Here is an 18,654-nt window from a genome sequence, read left to right as displayed (position 1 = left end):
TGTTAAGAATTTGTCAGATATTTAAGTCAATGGATCCTTCTCACATATTGATGGAGCATTATGGTCTTTGCTCCCTTTTATAATACTAAACCCCCCGTTGAAGACCTCTGGTCTAAAGTATATGGAGTCTTATACCTTAATGCATGCAGGTGTCTTTCACATCCTCCTCCCCGTGTCTGGCTGGTGGACTAAAGATAGCTGTCCAAGTCTCTGTATATTAAACACAGAAGTCTTAACTCCCTTAAAACCGGGGGAAGTTCACTAGCTCGGCATTAATTACCAGCAAGGGAAATGTCAGGAGCTTTTAGTTGTCGTCACAAATGGTAGGTGTAAAAAAGAAAGTGTGGTCGGGGCTGCGAAGCTACTGAGAGCTCCATTCAAATGGCCTGTGAGGCCTCTAATTACTGCATTACTCTTCCAACGCACAGCATGAACACCCACCTTCCCTTCCACAGACGAATACAGTGGGAGTTCTATCAGTGGAGTGAAAGCAGTCAGTCAACAAATAACTGGTCTCTGCACAGAGAGGCCACAAACCCAGAGAGCTTCCTTTGGTTTGCTGTAGACAGTGTGAGGATGCAAAGACATATCTTACATCCGCCATGAAATGTCAGCTGAAAGGCAGATGCAACGGCAAAACCTTCATTTGCTAAGAATTGAATTAGCAAAGACTACAGACAAAGACAAAATATTTCTCCATCTTATTGGGAGTGATGCTAACATTTGCAAATTAGAATTGAACACAAAGCACAGCTGAGGCTGATGGGATGTTATTAGTTCTGAACAAGAAGAACAATTCACCAAAGCTAATAGGATTCATCCTGTCAAATATTAATCTCTGTACAATATCTCTAAGGAAGGCATAAAATAGTCGTGTTCTCAAAATAAAATACATAATGCATATAATCAAATATTAATCCTGTTGTAACCTATGCCATGCCTAAACAAAGGTTTGGTATTTCTACTCCTGATTTTAACTTATTTCTGTTTCACTGCCTCTTAAACAAGTGCCATAGAGGAGCAAATGAAATCACTTATGAATGCTATTCATAACCAGATGCACCAAATGGTTTCGACAGAACGATCTGAGAAGTCATCGTTGGGAACCGTTAGGAAGAGGGCGGACCCTTTTCAAATACCTGGCAGGTGATTGGTTGAATTATTTGTCAATCAAACTCTTACCAAGTGTGGCAGCTGCAACTACGAGCCGCACCATCAACCGGCATATTGAAGGTGATGTTTTCAGGTTACAAGTGTGTCAGTGTCAGGGTGGGGCAAGGCGCCGGTGTGCTTTCTCCCCTCCTGCCTTTCTCTCTCTCTCTCTCCCTCCCTTGTTTTCTCTTCAGGTGTCAACCAGGTGATTGGTTTCCACCTGTGCAGGTGAGTCGTGCTGCTCCTTGGTTCCAACACATTTCAAGCTGGCCAATCAGCAGAGCGGGCCGAGCATAGAAAGAAGGAGGCCTGAGGTGTCCACTCTCTTCCTGTTTAAGCTCACACAGTTGTTGTTACATCGTTAAAGTTTGTGGCGGGAGGTTGAGGACAGGAGGTGAGTTGAAGTAAACTTTGTCTAGATTCCTGAGGATTATTGGCCGGTGCCACCTCTGTATTGGTTTTGGTGAAGCTATCTTTAGAGAAGCATGTACAGACATTTTGTTTGATTTGTTTTCAGAGGTAGGAATTATCAGGCCGAGTTTTGTTATATTGATTTCTATTTGTTTGGCACGACCACATTGGTCTCATCCTCTCCCACGTTATAAAATAATAAATCATTTTATAATAAATAAAAGACTTCTGCTTTATCCATATCATATTTGTTCTCTCAAAAGCATGTGCAACAAGGTGTGGTCCATAGTCAGAGCTGATAGTATATGGCACCAAACCTTGAAAAAACTTGTCTGAACCATAAATTGGCTACTGATTAGTTTAGTCGCGGCGTTGCTACTGCTTTGACCCATCTGCTGAACCTGTCGACCACAACCAGAATGTACCCCATCCTCCCTATTCGTTGGGTCACGTCCACATAGTCGATCATCAAGTGCCTACATTGGCCATCTGGTGGTGGGATGTGAGCAATAGGTGCTGAAACAGTTATTATAGTGTGCACATACTTCGCATTCATGCAATGTTCTCTCTACTGTAGCAGCCAAAATGGTGCCCACCAGAATGCTGAAAGTTGCCATTTGACTTTGTGGCTTTGTTTTTCAATACTCATAACTTAAAAATAATTTAACCGAAAATCACGAAATATGTCTCATATGTGCACATCGCATCCTGTTACGTACCCTACAATTTTCATTCCATTCAACCACTACGGAGCGTTACAGTATTTAGGCCATTTTTGGCTTTTTTGTAAATTTTCATCGTTTTCAGGTGTTTTACTTTAACAAACTCCTCCCACAGAATTCATGCGATTGACTTCGAATTTGGTCAGGATGATCTAAAGACATTGATGATGAAAGTTACTAAAATGGTCTACTGACATTGAGCGACCTTCGTTTTATGTGGCAAGACACATAAACCGGACAAATTGCTCCGGTAGCTGTTCCTACGGTGTGTGAATGTGTGTGTGAATGTTAGTTCGTCCTGATGGTAGGGGCACCTTGCATTGCAGCCCTCCCATCAGTGTGTGAATGATGAATGATGACATGTAGTGTGAAAGTGCTTTGAGTGGTTGGAAAGACTAAACAAAACAAAAAACAAATCAAGTCCTTTAGTTGGCTCACCTCCAGTTGGAGATTCCGACCCCTCAGTCGCGCCGCTGCCACATCCGGGGCTTTGGGCCAGTCTTTTGGTGATCTGGTCTGGTGCCGCCCAGCTGACACTGTCACCATCACCATCACATATCTATATATCTATATCTATATCTATATATCTATATCTATATCTACGTATATATGTGTATATATATCTATCTATCTATCTATCTATCTATCTCTCTCTCTCTCTCTCTCTCTCTCTCTCTATCTCTCTATATATATATCTCTATATATCTCTATATATATATCTCTATCTATCTCTATCTATCTCTATATCTCTATATATATATATATATATCTATATCTCTATATCTATATATCTATATCTCTATATATATATATATATATCTATATCTCTATATCTATATATCTATATCTCTATATATATATCTATATATATATATATCTATATCTCTATATATATATATCTATCTCTATATATATATATCTATATCTCTATATATATATATATAGATATAGATATATACGTATATATGTACATATACTGTATTTGTGTACTAATGTGTAGACAAACCTGACAAGTGACCAGCGAGTTGAAAAATGTCAACTCGCACGAATGTGAAAAATTGCGCCGCGTTTGGTGTGAACACGGCATCATGTGATCTGGTAGCTGTCTAACGGTTCCCAGAGTATAACTAAACTGAAATGTAGCATTTAGTTACATTTCTAGGCACCGCATTGCTGTAAAAAAGTTGCCCAGCCTTTGACTACACTTAAGAACCTTTTCTGATCGCCACTGCTTTTGGCTGAACCTTAAAGCTGACATCTTTTATATAACCTAATGGAAAAAATGGATTGTTTACTGTAAAAAGTGTCACTTGTGACAAATCCACAATTCTCCATTCATTTTGACAGAAGGTTTTAGCATCTTTCAGGTGGTTTGGGTTCAGTCTCATCACTCTCATCGACTGGTTTTCCAGCAGCAGCAGAAAGCTCTGCAAATACCGGCCCAACACAAAACACTGAAGACAAAGTAGAAAATGATGTTTATGCTGATATTTCAAGCAGCCTTTAGGTGCAAAAGGGGATAAAACGATTACAGAAGTAATTGTCATTCATACAAAGAGATGTTCATAAAATCGTAATTAAAATTAAAAGATAAGCTAGTATAAACTATGTAAGATAATGTAAAAAAATATATAAAATAAAATAAAGACATTGTAAAAACACAACAGCTCAATAGGTACCTGAAAAGAGAAATGTTTTTAACCTGAATTTAATAATTGCTACATTTGGTTAACATTTAAGATGTGACAGCAGTTTGTTCCAGTACAGGATAGGCTGACATCTGACCTATCAGAGCAGGCTGTCATGTGTTCAATTCGTAAAACAATAATTCAAACAATCAATTTGGATCCGAGTTGGTAAAAAAAAATAAATCAAAAATCAAATTCTGTTTTTTAAATTGCAAATCAATACTTTTCATTTTTTATTTCAAAGCGGTGAATTCAGAACACTGTCAGTGGTTGTTAACATTCTAATGCACATGTCTGGTATTGTGTTCCTCAGGAGGCCCAGCGGTGCTGCATCCTGTCTGAAGCCACATCTCCTCAAACAGCTGCGTTTCCTGGGACGCTGATTACGCGGATGGGCAGACAGAAGGAGCTCATTGCTGTCATGAGGAGGAAGACAACCCTGGGCTCCTATAAATAGCTGTTTAAAAATAGCCTGAGGTTGTAGTTATGACAAGGAGTCTGGGGGGGGGGGGGGGGGCATTTGCTATAATGCAGATTAATCAGCTTAAAGGCTGACAGGCAGACACCTACTGGCATCTACATTCATCTGAACCAAACTTGACCCATAGCAAGCATTCCTTAGCTTTTAAGTTGTCCACATGTTAATGTTTGCAGGATTTCACCCACTTTTGTCCAATAAATTGTGAAATGACATTTCAGTGTTATTTATCCTGCTTGTACCCAACGAGGCATGACATAATGCCAGAAATAATCATTTAAATGAGGGTGAGTAATGTTGTCAGTTTCCAAGCAACACACACACACACACACACACACACACACACACTTGCGTCATTTCCACACACAGAGGGTCTGAAGCATGTTCAGCGCTCCCTGTGAGTTGCGCACAGAGAAAGCTCTGTCGTAGAAACGTGACGGACTCTAGAGTGTTCCTCTGTGGACAGAGTAAACATGGAGACGGTGTTATTATAAGGTTGCATTTTATGATTTGCACGGATAAAGAGAGCCTCCCACGGATTTTCTGCCGGGTTTCAGATATTACCGGACACTATTCTAATCGCTGAAGCTCGTCCTGGTAACGCAGTAAAGGTATTGTTGTGCATGGAATAAGAGGACAGAAAGAATATGTATCATTCATTCAGTTAAAGACGAATGCAAGATTCGACTGGAGAAACTGTTTGTTTCGGGCTGACACGCCGCGTGCGACGCACATCAGCGCCGTTACGCGCGTAGATCACCGGTCACTTGTTGAAGTTGCCCGACGCGCGGTGAGGTGTTTCACGTTTTGCTTTCAAACGGGAGGATTGACTTGGACAGCGCCTCAACCAATGATCGGTCCGTCTTCTAGTCTGTGATGCACTGGTTCCCCGTTATGTTGTAGGATGAGCGCTGATCTGGAGCGCGTTTCGCTCAACACATCGGTGAACTCGGAGGGCTCAGGCGGCCCTGCGCTCTCGGCAAATGTCCGCAGGCTCCACAACGCTCTCAACCTGCTGCTCAACGACCTGGAGAGAGCGCAGTTCATCCACTGTCTCAATGTGTACCACGCCAAGCGCAACGTCTTTGACCTGGTCCAAACTCTCAAAGTGATTCTCAACACGGCCAGCAAACGACAGCTGCTGCCCATGCTGCGCCTGGTCATCCCGAGGTCCGACCAGCTGCTGTTCGACCAGTACACGTCTGAGGGACTCTACCTGAAGACAGAGCTGCTCCCCAGCAACGGCAACGCGGAGGGCTTTGGAGACGAGGGCGACTTAACTCTGCAGAAATATGTCAGTTCCATCCACGAGCAGCCCCTCACATCCGGCTGTCCGGACGGTTTCAGCGCCACCGCAGAGATGTCTCCTTCCATGGCCCCGTCGTTCCTCGAGGGTCCCTTTAGAGAAGTGCGCAAAGTCACCCTGACGCGCTCCAGAAGCCACGAGGGTCTGGGCTTTAGCATCCGTGGGGGGTCGGAGCACGGAGTGGGGATCTACGTGTCCCTTGTGGAGCCGGGCTCGTCGGCCGAGAGAGAAGGACTGCGGGTCGGGGACCAGATAGTGACCGTGAACGACATGATGTTTGACAATGTCTCTCACATAGAGGCCGTACAGGTAGGTTTTAATGCATGCGTGTGTTTACGCGTGCGCGAGTTGGAGCGGTCTTTTATTAACCTTAATCTCCATGAAAAGAATAATCTAGTAACAATGTGTATGAGCTTGTTCATGTGTGAAGGCTATTTGTGCAGCCTGTGTGTGTTCCAGATGTAAGCGATGCTTGAGGCAGAGAGAGCACTAAGCACTGGGCCGTGCAGTCTCACAGTGCAGCACTCCTCTGCATGCTTCCACCACTTTCTTTCTATTCATTCTTCTCTTTGCCTGCAATGCTCTGTACCAACATTGCAAGGTTTCATTAGTTGATGAATTTGAATGCACAGATAGCGTTATTATAGGTTACAATGAACCTACAGTCAGCATTCTACACTCTGTATTGGAGTTCACCTGAATTATCCTGTTAGAGGGTCAGACATAAAATCAGTTCACCAAAACATATTTGTACTCTTACCCATAGTGGTCTGTAGCCACACAGATCGTATGGTTCATCCAGGTCTGAGAGATCCGTCTCTGGGATCTCTACCTCCATCTCAATACATTTAATTTGTGCATTTAATTAAACATGAACTATCTCATGACTGTGAATGATCCACAGAATTATGTGATAAGAGTTTTCATTGAAGATAATTCAGTAATAAATGACACTCTAAGTATTAAATCAGGCCTATACTGGGCTACAGTGTGTTGGAGAAATGACAGACTGAGTAAACTCAGCAGTCTGCTGGTACTAAAAGCTGTTGGACCTAAATGAAGTAGTAGGAGCCATTACGTATTTATCTCCAGAAGTATACGGTGTTGCTTCCCTTGATGATGTTTTGGAGATATGAGGTTCACCCAAACTGGAGCTCTTCAGCCTGCTTATGTTTCCATCCCTTCATGCAATATTGAAAACTGATCCTGACCATATCTTCATATACTCATAAACATTTATCAAAACATAACTTAGCGGTTGTAGCTCCAGTGACAGAGGCTGCACTTACATTATTTGTAATTTGTTAGAACGTTGTTACTATGTGGTCATACAGAGGTGGGATAGGACATGTGATGATATGCACAGGGCTGCAAACACAAGCTACAGAGCTAACAGGCTAACGGCAGCATTCCTTAAACTGAGAAATAACAAACATCTTTCAGCAAATGTATTAATTCTACCACCCTCTGTCATTGGCCATCCACTCACAATGAGCTTTCGTTCACAATGCTCTGCCTATTTTATAAGGTGACTCGTGTGACAGATTTAACTCATCGGCCTCATCAGGTCTCCTTCAATCCCCAAATTGTTCTTTTTTTGTCATTAAGGCCAGTGATGGTTGTCATGCCTCAAGCTTCCTCCTGTAACCAGTGTGAGAAATGCCTGAAAGAACAAAGTCAAAAGGGTCTAATTAGGTCCACCAACAGAAGTGAAGACAGGATCGCTTTGAGCTGCCTTTGTGGCTCTGGCTGCCAAATGCTCACACAACATCTCCACTGTCTTTAGAGCGTTGAGCTCTAGGTTGTTCAGACCGCACCAGGTCACCAGATGGTCAGTCTCTCACCTGTAGGCGGACTCATCCCCACCAGAGATGAGTCCAATGAGGGTGGTGTCATTTGCAAACTGCAGGAGCTTGACGGACTGGTGACTGGAGGGGCAGCTGTTGGTGTACAGGGAGAAGAGCAGAGGGGAAAGAACACAGCCTTGGGGGGAACCGGTGCTGATGGTCCGGGAGGCTGAGACGTGTTTTCCCAGCTTCACAGGCTGCTTCCTGTGGGTGGTACAGAGGCATGGGCCCCTGCTGAGCTGGGGGAGGGGGCCTGGTGGTCTGGAGCTGGTTGATGGGGTCATGAGGGGGTCAGGACTGTCAATTGTCTTACAAAGCAACAGTAGAACTCTTCCAGCTTGTCTGCCAGGCGTAGGTCATTCATAGTGGACTAGTGGACTATGTGGACATAGTGGACTAGTGGACTATGTGGACATAGTGGACTTAAGGACATAATTCACGGGTTCCCTTTAAGGGAATGAGAGTAACCATGGTGACGCAACGTCAGGTCGGGGGTTAAAGGTGACAGGAAGTCAGTGTTTGGAAATAAACGGCGACAGAGGTGTGCAGCAAAAGAGAGAAGTTGTTGTGCTTGTTTATTTCGGCGCTCCTACAATACTGTATATTTGTACCTGACCTGAGACCAGCAGCAGTAAACAGTACGCTACGCTGACGAGAGTTTAATATCGGAGCCATTTCGACTTGGGTCCCAGGTCCGGATGTCACTTCCTCAGAACTCAGTGGACCCAAGAAGACTGAATGTACTGGGTCATTTTTTATTTACTCCGCTTTTGCACCAGTTTTTCAGTCCCAAATGTTGCATTTTGATGTGCTGTATTTATCAAACAGTCATAACCAGGCGGAGACACACTTTGTGTGTCATTTGTGTTGGTGTTTACAGTCTCTCTCCTCATCAAGGGAGGGTGGAGACATGAGGTTGATAATGTATTCTGCTGGATATACGGAGGTCACGCAATTTGGGACGGTCGCTTTTGAAGGGAAGTGTCTCCTCAGAACCTCAGCAGACCAGCTGTAAACAGTGCAGATGGGATTTACTGAGCAACGTTAAACAGGAATTGGATGAAGCGTAGTATTTGAAAAATAATAACACCGTAGGCAAAGGGAGCAATTTGGGGTTAAGTGTCTTGCCCGAGGACACATTGACATGGACTGAAGGAGCCGAGGATCGAATGGCCGATCCTTTGATTAAAGGACGACCTGCTCTGACCCACAGTGTATTTATGTTTGCAACTCTGTGATGAGAAGGTCAACCTGGGACCAAGGATGTTTACCCTGAGTCTGTAATATTTCATGCCTCACACCCCCCTCATGTACTCTTTTTGTGTTTTATCGTCTGCTATCTATGTCAGACTGCAAATACCAATTGTGTGTGATGGAGATCAATCTCATACCTCTGTGTTAGTACAGAGCTGAAGTCAGGACATGGTTAGCATAGCTTAGCATAAAGACTTAAAGCAGGGGTAAACAGCCAGCCTTGCACTGTCAGAAGTTCAGAGCAATTTGACAAATTGCGTCTTGTCTTGAGTTTACCAGTATCAATACCTGAGGCATTGATACTGATGCTTAGTAGTAAATGTCACTATGGAATTAACAGAGTTAATGTCAGTGCCCCCATACTGTTTGACCTGGAACTCCCTCTGGTTCCCCTGACTTTGGAAATACTTTAGTACATTTTCGAACCCCACATTTAACGACAAGAGAGGAGAAATGGTAATCATTCAGAGCACTAATGAAATGTTAGCACTGGATGAGTATTATTGGGTTTGTATCATTAGTATTTTGGAGAACCAAACCAATGGCTGTGATACATGGACAGCATTGATATAGCGCTCAGAGGGCTTTACAATACAAGCCAGAATTCACACATTCTCACACACATTCATACATTGTTTACAAGGTGCCACCTGCTCATGGAGGTTACACGTTCACACTCACATTTGGGGTTCAGTATCTTACCCCTAACATTGAATGTGGCCCCAGCCTTACCCCCCCCCCCATATGTAATGGCTAACCACCGCCACTGCACACAGTCAGTGAACTGCGTTTGTAATTTGCATCACAAATACAGGTTTTCTGTGCAGTCTGCAGTCGTTCTTCCAAAGAAAGGAATGACTCTGCAGACTGCACAGAGCTCGTACGCGTGCCGTACGTGTGCCAGCTCCATAGCACATGCACGGCCAAGTGGGATTTATTGTCATCATTTTAAACATAAGCTGTCAGAGCAGCACTGCTCCTGAACAGATACAATGCAACAACACAGCCGTGCTTAATCCTGTTGTGGTAATCAGCTTGTCTGGCAGACAGGACACTGGTATAGATGTCTCCCCGTTGCTTTAACAGGAAGGAAGGTTTCTCCTGGATGACGTCCTTGAGATGTACAGATATGAGGACATTTTGTTGGACAAACTGGGGGGGTGGGGGAGCAGGGGAATTATGATTCAATTAGTATAATCTGAATAAATTATGATGAAGATCCCTATCTGCATGAGCATAGCTGCAAAAAAGTCAAGGACAACCGGACATTGTATTAGCATTAGAGCGACTATAAAACTACAGCTAGGTGAAACCCAATGTTGGGGCTACTCAATAGGGGGCGCTATCGAGCCAATATTTCATACTGGACACCCCATCAGACTGCAATTTTCGCAAATTCTGGCTTGCGTGCCAAATTTCTAAAAATTCCCAGCATCCCAAGCACCTCCTTTTTGCGATGAAACACGTACGATAATAATAATAAACAATAGAATAACAATAGGTACCTAATAAAATGACTTACTACATATCTGCCTCCTGAGTTTGCGTTAGCGTCCTTTGCCTGTTAGTTTAGTACTGATATAAATATTGCAATGGCAGATGATGTTGTAAATGCTGTCATGTGTAATTCAGATGCTCATCAGCCATGCTAGCGGTGTGGTCTAAGGGCTAGGGAAGCTGGTGGGTCAGTCAGTCCACAACTTTGGTCTGGACTGAAATATCTCAACCAATACGTTTTCAGTGTCATCTCTTTATTGTTAATTAAGGTTCATGTAATAGTGGAGAATCATTCTTAACAAATCATTTGTAAAAATACATTTTGTGCCTACACTGAGGCCATATTTGGTTTGAATATGATATTTTCTGTTTGTCTAACCTTGGCCACTGTTTGATTTTATTTTTAAACAATGACTGCTTTATTCTGCTTGTGTGTGGTGAAACAGCATTACATAACCACAAGCACATCAGGCCCCCAACAAGCTCCAGAAATAGCAACTCTCCCTCCAGTTGCTCCATGACAGAAGTGATCCTTTGCTGTTTGATGAGGCCAACATGATGTGGCCGCTTGTTATTTGAACAAACCTGGTAGACTGCTTGGCTCACTTGGATGCTTACCTATTGTCAAGGGTACTTTCACGCTGATCTCTATTTTTCAGTCCATTTTGTAGATAACAGTCATCAGTGTGTGGGAGAAGCCGATGAAAATCAGCTCCATGATGTGGAGGAGCAGCCCGATATACTGTAGCTATAGTACATCAGAGCAGAACAGCTGTCACCGTACTGTGTGTGTGTGTGTGTGTATGAGAGCGACCATGGATGTTTGTATTTTGTGTGCAAGTTCTGTGGGGGATTATTTGATTCAGCCTAAATCAGTCGGATGTATCGGTTCACTCTGATGTCACCGTCAGTTTGGGCTGCAAAGGATCACCAAACCCACTGTTTTGAAGGTATCGTGGTTTTGAGGCACGGAGCGGAAAAGCAGGAAAAAAAGGGAGAAAAAATAACTTTTACAGTTCCCCCGATTACGTTTTGTTGCCGCCAAAACAGGTTGCCGATCATCAATGAGCCATATCGGCCGATACAGATTGTTTATTGCTGTTTTGTTAAGCAAGGCTCCAGACTATTTTTCTTCACCGACGCTCTGAAACATTATTTCAACCTCCCCGAAGTCAGAACCATCCAAAATTCTAAATGTAATCCTTTTACTTTGTTAAAGTTCTATAGTGCTTATTTGCATGAAACACAATCTTGTTAAAAGAAACAAAAAAACAAGATTATTATCATTAGTAGTTTTAATGATCAATTATAGAGCTAGAGTTAGGAAGTTAAACAGGTCATAATTCATCTCTGGCCCGACTAATCATGCTAAACCAACTAGCCTGCTACCGAGCTGCTACAGCTGACAACATTTCCTGTTAGTGTGTGAGTAGTAGATATAAACAGCTGTTGGGGTCACAGGGTGTACCTAAAGGATGTCATGTCTCTAACCCAACATGTGCCTATCATTACACCCCTCACTTCTCTGGATATTGTCTTCAATCTCGAGGTTAGCGAAGCGTTAGACAGAAGAAGATGCTTTAAACTGGGCTTGTTCTTCTCTCCAGGTGTTGTGAGGCTAAAACACTCCAGATCATTTGGACGATATTTCCAGTCAGAGCAGAGAATAAACTTGCAGTGACTTAAGCAAAAAACGATGCTTGTTGGTTGAAGTCTGGGTTCAGTCCCACTGAAGGGGACTCAGAGAGGCCCCTGTAGAATGAACCAGCACTGACATCTGTACTGCCCTCTTGTCCCGTAGATCACTTTGCCTCCAGCATAAAAATAAACCTATCCACTGCCTTTAACATTGCACATCTCTATTCATACTCCCACCCACCATGCCCCACGCAAGACCCGCTGAGAGCTCCTCTTCCACCCACTCCATCCCGGCTCCATCCCCATGGGAATGCATATATAGCCCAAATTGCACTTGAGTGTCACTGTTCTCTGCCAGCTGCAGTGCTGATCTCTGCCTCTCGCTAGCTCTGAATGGCTCTCAGCCGGCAGAAATGTTGGTCCCAGAATAGAAAGCAGCTTCTGCCTCCACCTCTAAATCCCTGCTGTGATACAAGCTGAATAAAGTCAATGGACCTGCCTGCGGAGAAGTTCTTTGTCATAGAGCATTTTCTGTCATTTGTTAGTGAAGCTCTAGTTGCAGACTAATATTGCTCCCTCTAGTTTATCTAGTAGAGGACATATTTTAATGCTCAGTCTTCAAGTGTGCTGTCACGTGTAAGTTCATGGTCCCTGTCTTGGAGGACGCATGGCCTCGGAATAAGGTGAAGGAAAACGTTGTGTTGTCTGTAAATTGATAATGAATATATATATATATCACAAAATGATTAAATGCAAATGTGTGAATCCTTCTATGTGCATTCATTAATATTGAGACTGATCTGACCACAAACTCTTCAATTCAATTTATTTTGTATCGCCAAAAAATCACAAACTTGCCTCAGAGGGCTTTACAATCTGTACACATACAACATCCTCTGTCCCGGGACCATCAGAACAGGAACCCCCCCCCCCCCCCCAAAACAACAACCTTGAACAGGGAGAAAAAATGAAGAGACCTGAGAGAGCAACAGAAGAGGATCCTCTATCAGGATGGACAGAAGTGCAATATACGTCATGTGTACAGAATGAACACCATAACAGAGTTCCAACACATTCAATGCATATGACATAAATGATTAATTTCACTTACTAGGACGGCGTGAATAGCGATAAGGGCTTCGAATGGTTTATTGCATCATTTAGGATTAGGGTTGCGGGATGAAGGGATGAAGAGGTGTAGGGTTAGGGATGAAAGGGTGTAGGGTAAGTGAACGAGGAGGGTAAAGAGGGTCCTGGAATGATGGATGGAGGAGAGCCATGATGGACCGCTGACGTCCGGTGGTGAGAGGAGACTCTTGAGTGGGGGCTATCTCTTTGGAAGCTCTGATGCCGCCGAGTCCCCAAAGGATAGCTTCATGAAGTCGGTGTGCGTGGACGTTTTCCGATATCGCTCAGGTTGGAATGGATGCATGTGAGGTATGCGGGAGAAGAACAGCGGATGATATGGTCGGGGTCGGTTGAAGATGGTTGCTGAAAGCTGTGGGACCGCAGTCTCAGAATGTACTTGTTTCCTTATTCTGGGTAACATTTTGATAATATGACTGCAGCATAAAGATCTTTCTGAAAATAGAAGCCAACTCCAAACTGTATATATTTGCTTCACCTGCCACTGGTTGACTCGTGCACACATTGTTGGTTGTTAACTGTGCTGGTCTCATTGTCAATCTGTGGAGATGTGTACACTCAGTATGAAATGGATACATGTGTCATTCATTTACCTTTAACCAGCATGCAGTCAAGACACATTGCAGTGAGAAATAAACTAATCTGTTCTATCATTCTTATCGTTTGGTGAATATTTTTCATTGCAAGTTAATAGAAATATAATGTAATCCTATTGAAGGCCCAATGTGCTGGTGCCCCACTGCTATCAATCCATCACTCTTCTTATCCGTGCATGTCTCACACTCATAGAACTGGGGTTCTATTCAGTGACTCCTCTCTGTGTTGGTGGGCCTCCCTACTTGCATTCAGAGATATTTTTAGCAGCGCTGCGAAGCATTTCGCAGTGTTACTGCGCTCCTTTTGAATGCAATGGAACCAGTGTGTTGGTAGAGTCAGGCAACATCCTTCTTTTAACTGAGCATTAAAACTAAAATTATAATCTTTTATTATGGATATTTTGGTGTTAGAGGGTCATTGACTGATCTGTCTCTTCATCAGAGTCACAGCTTGCAGGAAGAGCAGTAACAGTTCAGGTTTATTGGTCATTTTCTATTTTCATTTTTGTGTATTATTAGGAGGTTACAGAGGGTCAATATTCATGTGGAACTGTGCATGTATTTGGCATTGCATGCTGTCCTTTCTTCTCTTTGTGGGTCTGCCAGTGAAACGTACTGAAAAGTGTTGATAAGTTTCATTATTATCAATCACACACAATATGTCTTTAGAATAAATATTACACAACATGCAACTAATACCTAACAGTCTAGCGTTAAGTATTACAATTGCACAGTTTGTTGTCAAATCTAAGAGCCAATTAGCTCTTTGATCTGGCGACAGCCAGCCATTTCCCATCATGCACTGGGTCATGCAGTTTGTGGAGAGCAACTGCGGCGCCTGTCTCTGAAAACTACGGCCGCGTCGCTCTTGTGAAGTAATCCTTGCCCATGTGTTCCTGACGTCAGAGCGAGTCGGACACAAATCTAACCGGCATGCATCGTGTGGCGATGGCTGGTGATCGATTCTGTGCAGGATTTGCTCATCTCGAACGTGCACATAGTGTCTTAACATTACCATTAAGGATTCAATTTCAAATAAATATAATGCTTTGTTTTTGCAGTGGACCCAGAATACAGATACAAACAGAGGTTAAAGTTGAAAAAAGGAGTCTTTTAATAAATAACGGGAGGAAAAGGAGAAGGCAGAAGGCAGGCAGCCAGGGTGGTGATGATGTAACCTGAGGATGACTGAAGATCAGCACAGTCAGGAGATCTTAAGCACAGGAAGCAGACGGGAGGAAAAGCACATGAAAAATGTAACAACAACAAGTCACTGGTGATACTTGAGAGGCTGAGAGTCACAATACCACAGACAGGGAGACGGAACAATCTGACGCGTTGTCGGAATGCTGGAGACTTTATGCTGGAGGTGGTGAGGTGGTGAGGTGTGCAGGTGATGAGGTGAGCCAGGTGTGCAGGTGATGAGGTGATGAGGTGAGCCAGGTGATGAGGTGTGCAGGTGATGAGGTGAGCCAGGTGTGCAGGTGATGAGGTGAGCCAGGTGGGGATGATTTGTAATCTGCGCCCACAAGAAGCAGACACAGTGACAACAGCATATTATAAACACATGTAAAGATAGTTTACAGATTATTTTCCATGCTTACGTCCCCTCCACTCTCTGTTTGAATGGTGTTTGTGGGACTGCAGTGTCTTTAGGCTGCAGAAGTCTACTTCGTGTACATCCTTCTCCCTGTGGACGGAGAGGCTGAGGACTGAGTGCAGTAAGAGGCCTGGTGGACATAGTGCCAGCAGCTCTACAGCCGAGTCAGAGAACATTTGAGGTCACTGCAAAATTCATGAAATCAATTGCAATAACAATTGATTTCCAAAAAAACGATAATTGATTGTCAGCTTAATGCTGTGAAACATCAGAAGTCTTTTTATAGGTTGGAGACGATAACGTCTGAATGTACTGCAGCTCAGATCATCTTCTTATGAAATAATGAAGCATGTATGTTGTGATGCCAGCAGCAGGGAGCGGGGCTCTTTCTCTGGAGACCTGGTAAAGAGCCTTGCTGCAGTATGTTGACAGTCTGCTGAGAGTTCGGGGGGTAAATTAAGCTTTGCAGTCATCAAGATGAGAGGACAGAGAAGCAAGAATGAATTTCCCTTTGTGAGATCGAGTCAGGAACAATCTCGTGTCTGCGTTATGTTTAGAGTTGAGGAAACAGGACCTATTTCTTCAGCCAATATATTCTGTGCTGGCAGTGGCCCAGTGTGACCGCTCACTGCTGTTAGAGGCTGTGAGCCTTTAAGAGTAAACACATGTGTCACGTTGCTCAAGAGCCCCTCAGCAGTAGTAGGTATTACTCATCACTGTCTCATCCACATTCCCCAGCTGCTTCATTTCAGATGTAGAGAGGAATCTAGCTCTGCACAGCTTTACGTGGTGTTTATGTGTTCAGATGGATTGTTGGCATCACAGCAACAGAGTCGATGGAAAGTCAGTTTATTTTTTTACTTTTTATTTTTGCATTTTCAACACAACAGAACAGTCCTCGACATGCGACCTCCGACAACACGACACAGAACTTTAAAATAAAATAAGTAAATAAATAAATAAAATAAAACAGTAATATTTGTACCAATAGTTTAGCTAGTACCGAGTATATATGCGAAAAATTCACATACTCAAATATACATGCACATCATATGCACATATACATACATACAGCATACAATATACATACCTTCACACATACATATACTTTTACACATGCACTCAAATAGGAGTATCAGTAAAGGGGGGGGGGGGGGGGGGGACTGAATAACTACATTAATTAAATTTAAATAATATATGCAGTAAATATAGAAAATAAAATAAATAAATAAATAAAGTAAAGCAAGTTAAATAAATAGATACAAGTATTGAAGGAAACTAACTTTAACAGAAGGTTGACGTTGAGGTTGAGAAGGGTGCAGGTTTAAAGAGAGGCTGCAAAAGTATGTGTGCCTTGTTTCTACACAGATGTACTGTAGCTGAGCATCCGGGCCCCCACGGCTGTACAGAATATGAGTGGTTGATAGTGAGTGAGGTGAGACTCCCACCTAATTTCAATTAGTCAACCTTACCCCTCGTCAACAACCAACAACACAAGACAGGAGGCCTTCACCTGAACTCCTGTGAGTTAAAGTCAGGAGAGTCTTCCTCCTCCTTGGTTGCTTCCAAACCTTTCTATGTAATCTCTCTTATCAGTCATTCTGTGCTTCTTATGGATCATCTTTAACATCATTGGTGAACTTTGATGTGATCAGAGAGCTCTTCTCTCTCGCCCCGCCCATCTCTCCCTGAGCCTGTGATGTGTGTTGGATTGCTGGTATTCCAGTAACAGCTCTAGATTAAAATGCAAATCAGATTATTGTTGATGTCACCGGGGTTATCTCAGAGCTTTCTCTTTTCATGCACCCTGGGCTGCAAAATATAACTTCCTTGAACCTTCACCCTCCTTTAAACCTGCACCCTTAAACCTGCACCCTTCTTTAAACCTGCACCCTTCTTTATACCTGCACCCTTAAACCTGCACCCTTCTTTAAACCTTCACCCTCCTTTAAACCTGCACCCTTCTTTAAACCTGCACCCTTCTTTAAACCTTCACCCTTCTTTAAACCGTCACCCTCCTTTAAACCTTCACCCTTCTATAAACCTGCACCCTTCTTTAAACCTTCACCCTTCTTTAAACCTGCACCCTTCTATAAACCTGCACCCTTCTTTAAACCTTCACCCTTCTTTAAACCTTCACCCTTCTTTAAACCTTCACCCTTCTTTAAACCTGCACCCTTCTTTATATCTTCACCCTCCTTTAAACCTTCACCCTTCTTTAAACCTTCACCCTTCTTTATACCTTCACCCTTCTTTAAACCTTCACCCTTCTTTATACCTTCACCCTTCTTTAAACCTGCACCCTTCTTTATATCTTCACCCTCCTTTAAACCTTCACCCTTCTTTATATCTTCACCCTTCTTTAAACCTTCACCCTTCTTTATACCTTCACCCTTCTTTAAACCTTCACCCTTCTTTATACCTGCACCCTTCTTTAAACCTTCACCCTTCTTTATATCTTCACCCTCCTTTAAACCTGCACCCTTCTTTAAACCTTCACCCTTCTTTAAACCTTCACCCTCCTTTAAACCTGCACCCTTCTTTATACCTGCACCCTTCTTTAAACCTTCACCCTTCTTTATATCTTCACCCTTCTTTAAACCTTCACCCTTCTTTATACCTTCACCCTTCTTTAAACCTTCACCCTTCTTTATACCTGCACCCTTCTTTAAACCTTCACCCTTCTTTATACCTTCACCCTTCTTTAAACCTTCACCCTTCTTTAAACCTTCACCCTCCTTTAAACCTGCACCCTTCTTTATACCTTCACCCTCCTTTATACGTGCACCCTTCTTTATACCTGCACCCTTCTTTAAACCTTCACCCTTCTTTAAACCTTCACCCTTCTTTATATCTTCACCCTTCTTTAAACCTGCACCCTTCTTTAAACCTTCACCCTCCTTTAAACCTGCACCCTTCTTTATACCTGCACCCTTCTTTAAACCTTCACCCTCCTTTAAACCTGCACCCTTCTTTATACCTGCACCCTTCTTTAAACCTGCACCCTTCTTTAAACCTGCACCCTTCTTTATACCTTCACCCTTCTTTAAACCTTCACCCTTCTTTATACCTGCACCCTTCTTTAAACCTTCACCCTTCTTTAAACCTGCACCCTTCTTTATACCTTCACCCTTCTTTAAACCTTCACCCTTCTTTAAACCTTCACCCTTCTTTAAACCTGCACCCTTCTTTATACCTTCACCCTTCTTTAAACCTTCACCCTTCTTTATACCTTCACCCTTCTTTATACCTTCACCCTTCTTTAAACCTGCACCCTTCTTTATACCTTCACCCTTCTTTAAACCTTCACCCTTCTTTA

At 43.0% G+C, this 18,654-nt stretch overlaps 1 protein-coding gene across 1 annotated transcript in view; it reads left to right on the top strand.

Moving 5' to 3' along the window:
* Positions 1-5,355: 5,355 nt before the first annotated feature.
* The window catches only part of whrnb (whirlin b), a 96,186-nt gene continuing 82,887 nt past the window's right edge, over positions 5,356-18,654 (top strand). The window contains exon 1 of the mRNA XM_076078143.1: positions 5,356-6,066. Coding sequence (XP_075934258.1) covers positions 5,356-6,066 — 711 coding nt within the window. The remainder of the gene's footprint in view (positions 6,067-18,654) is intronic.

This window comes from Anarhichas minor, unplaced genomic scaffold (genome assembly GCF_050575085.1).
Source record: "Anarhichas minor isolate MPS153535 unplaced genomic scaffold, ASM5057508v1 ptg000063l, whole genome shotgun sequence".
NCBI classification, from domain to species: Eukaryota; Metazoa; Chordata; class Actinopteri; order Perciformes; family Anarhichadidae; genus Anarhichas; species Anarhichas minor.
Note: the sequence above shows the minus strand (reverse complement) of the source record. Positions and strands in the feature narration are given on the sequence as shown.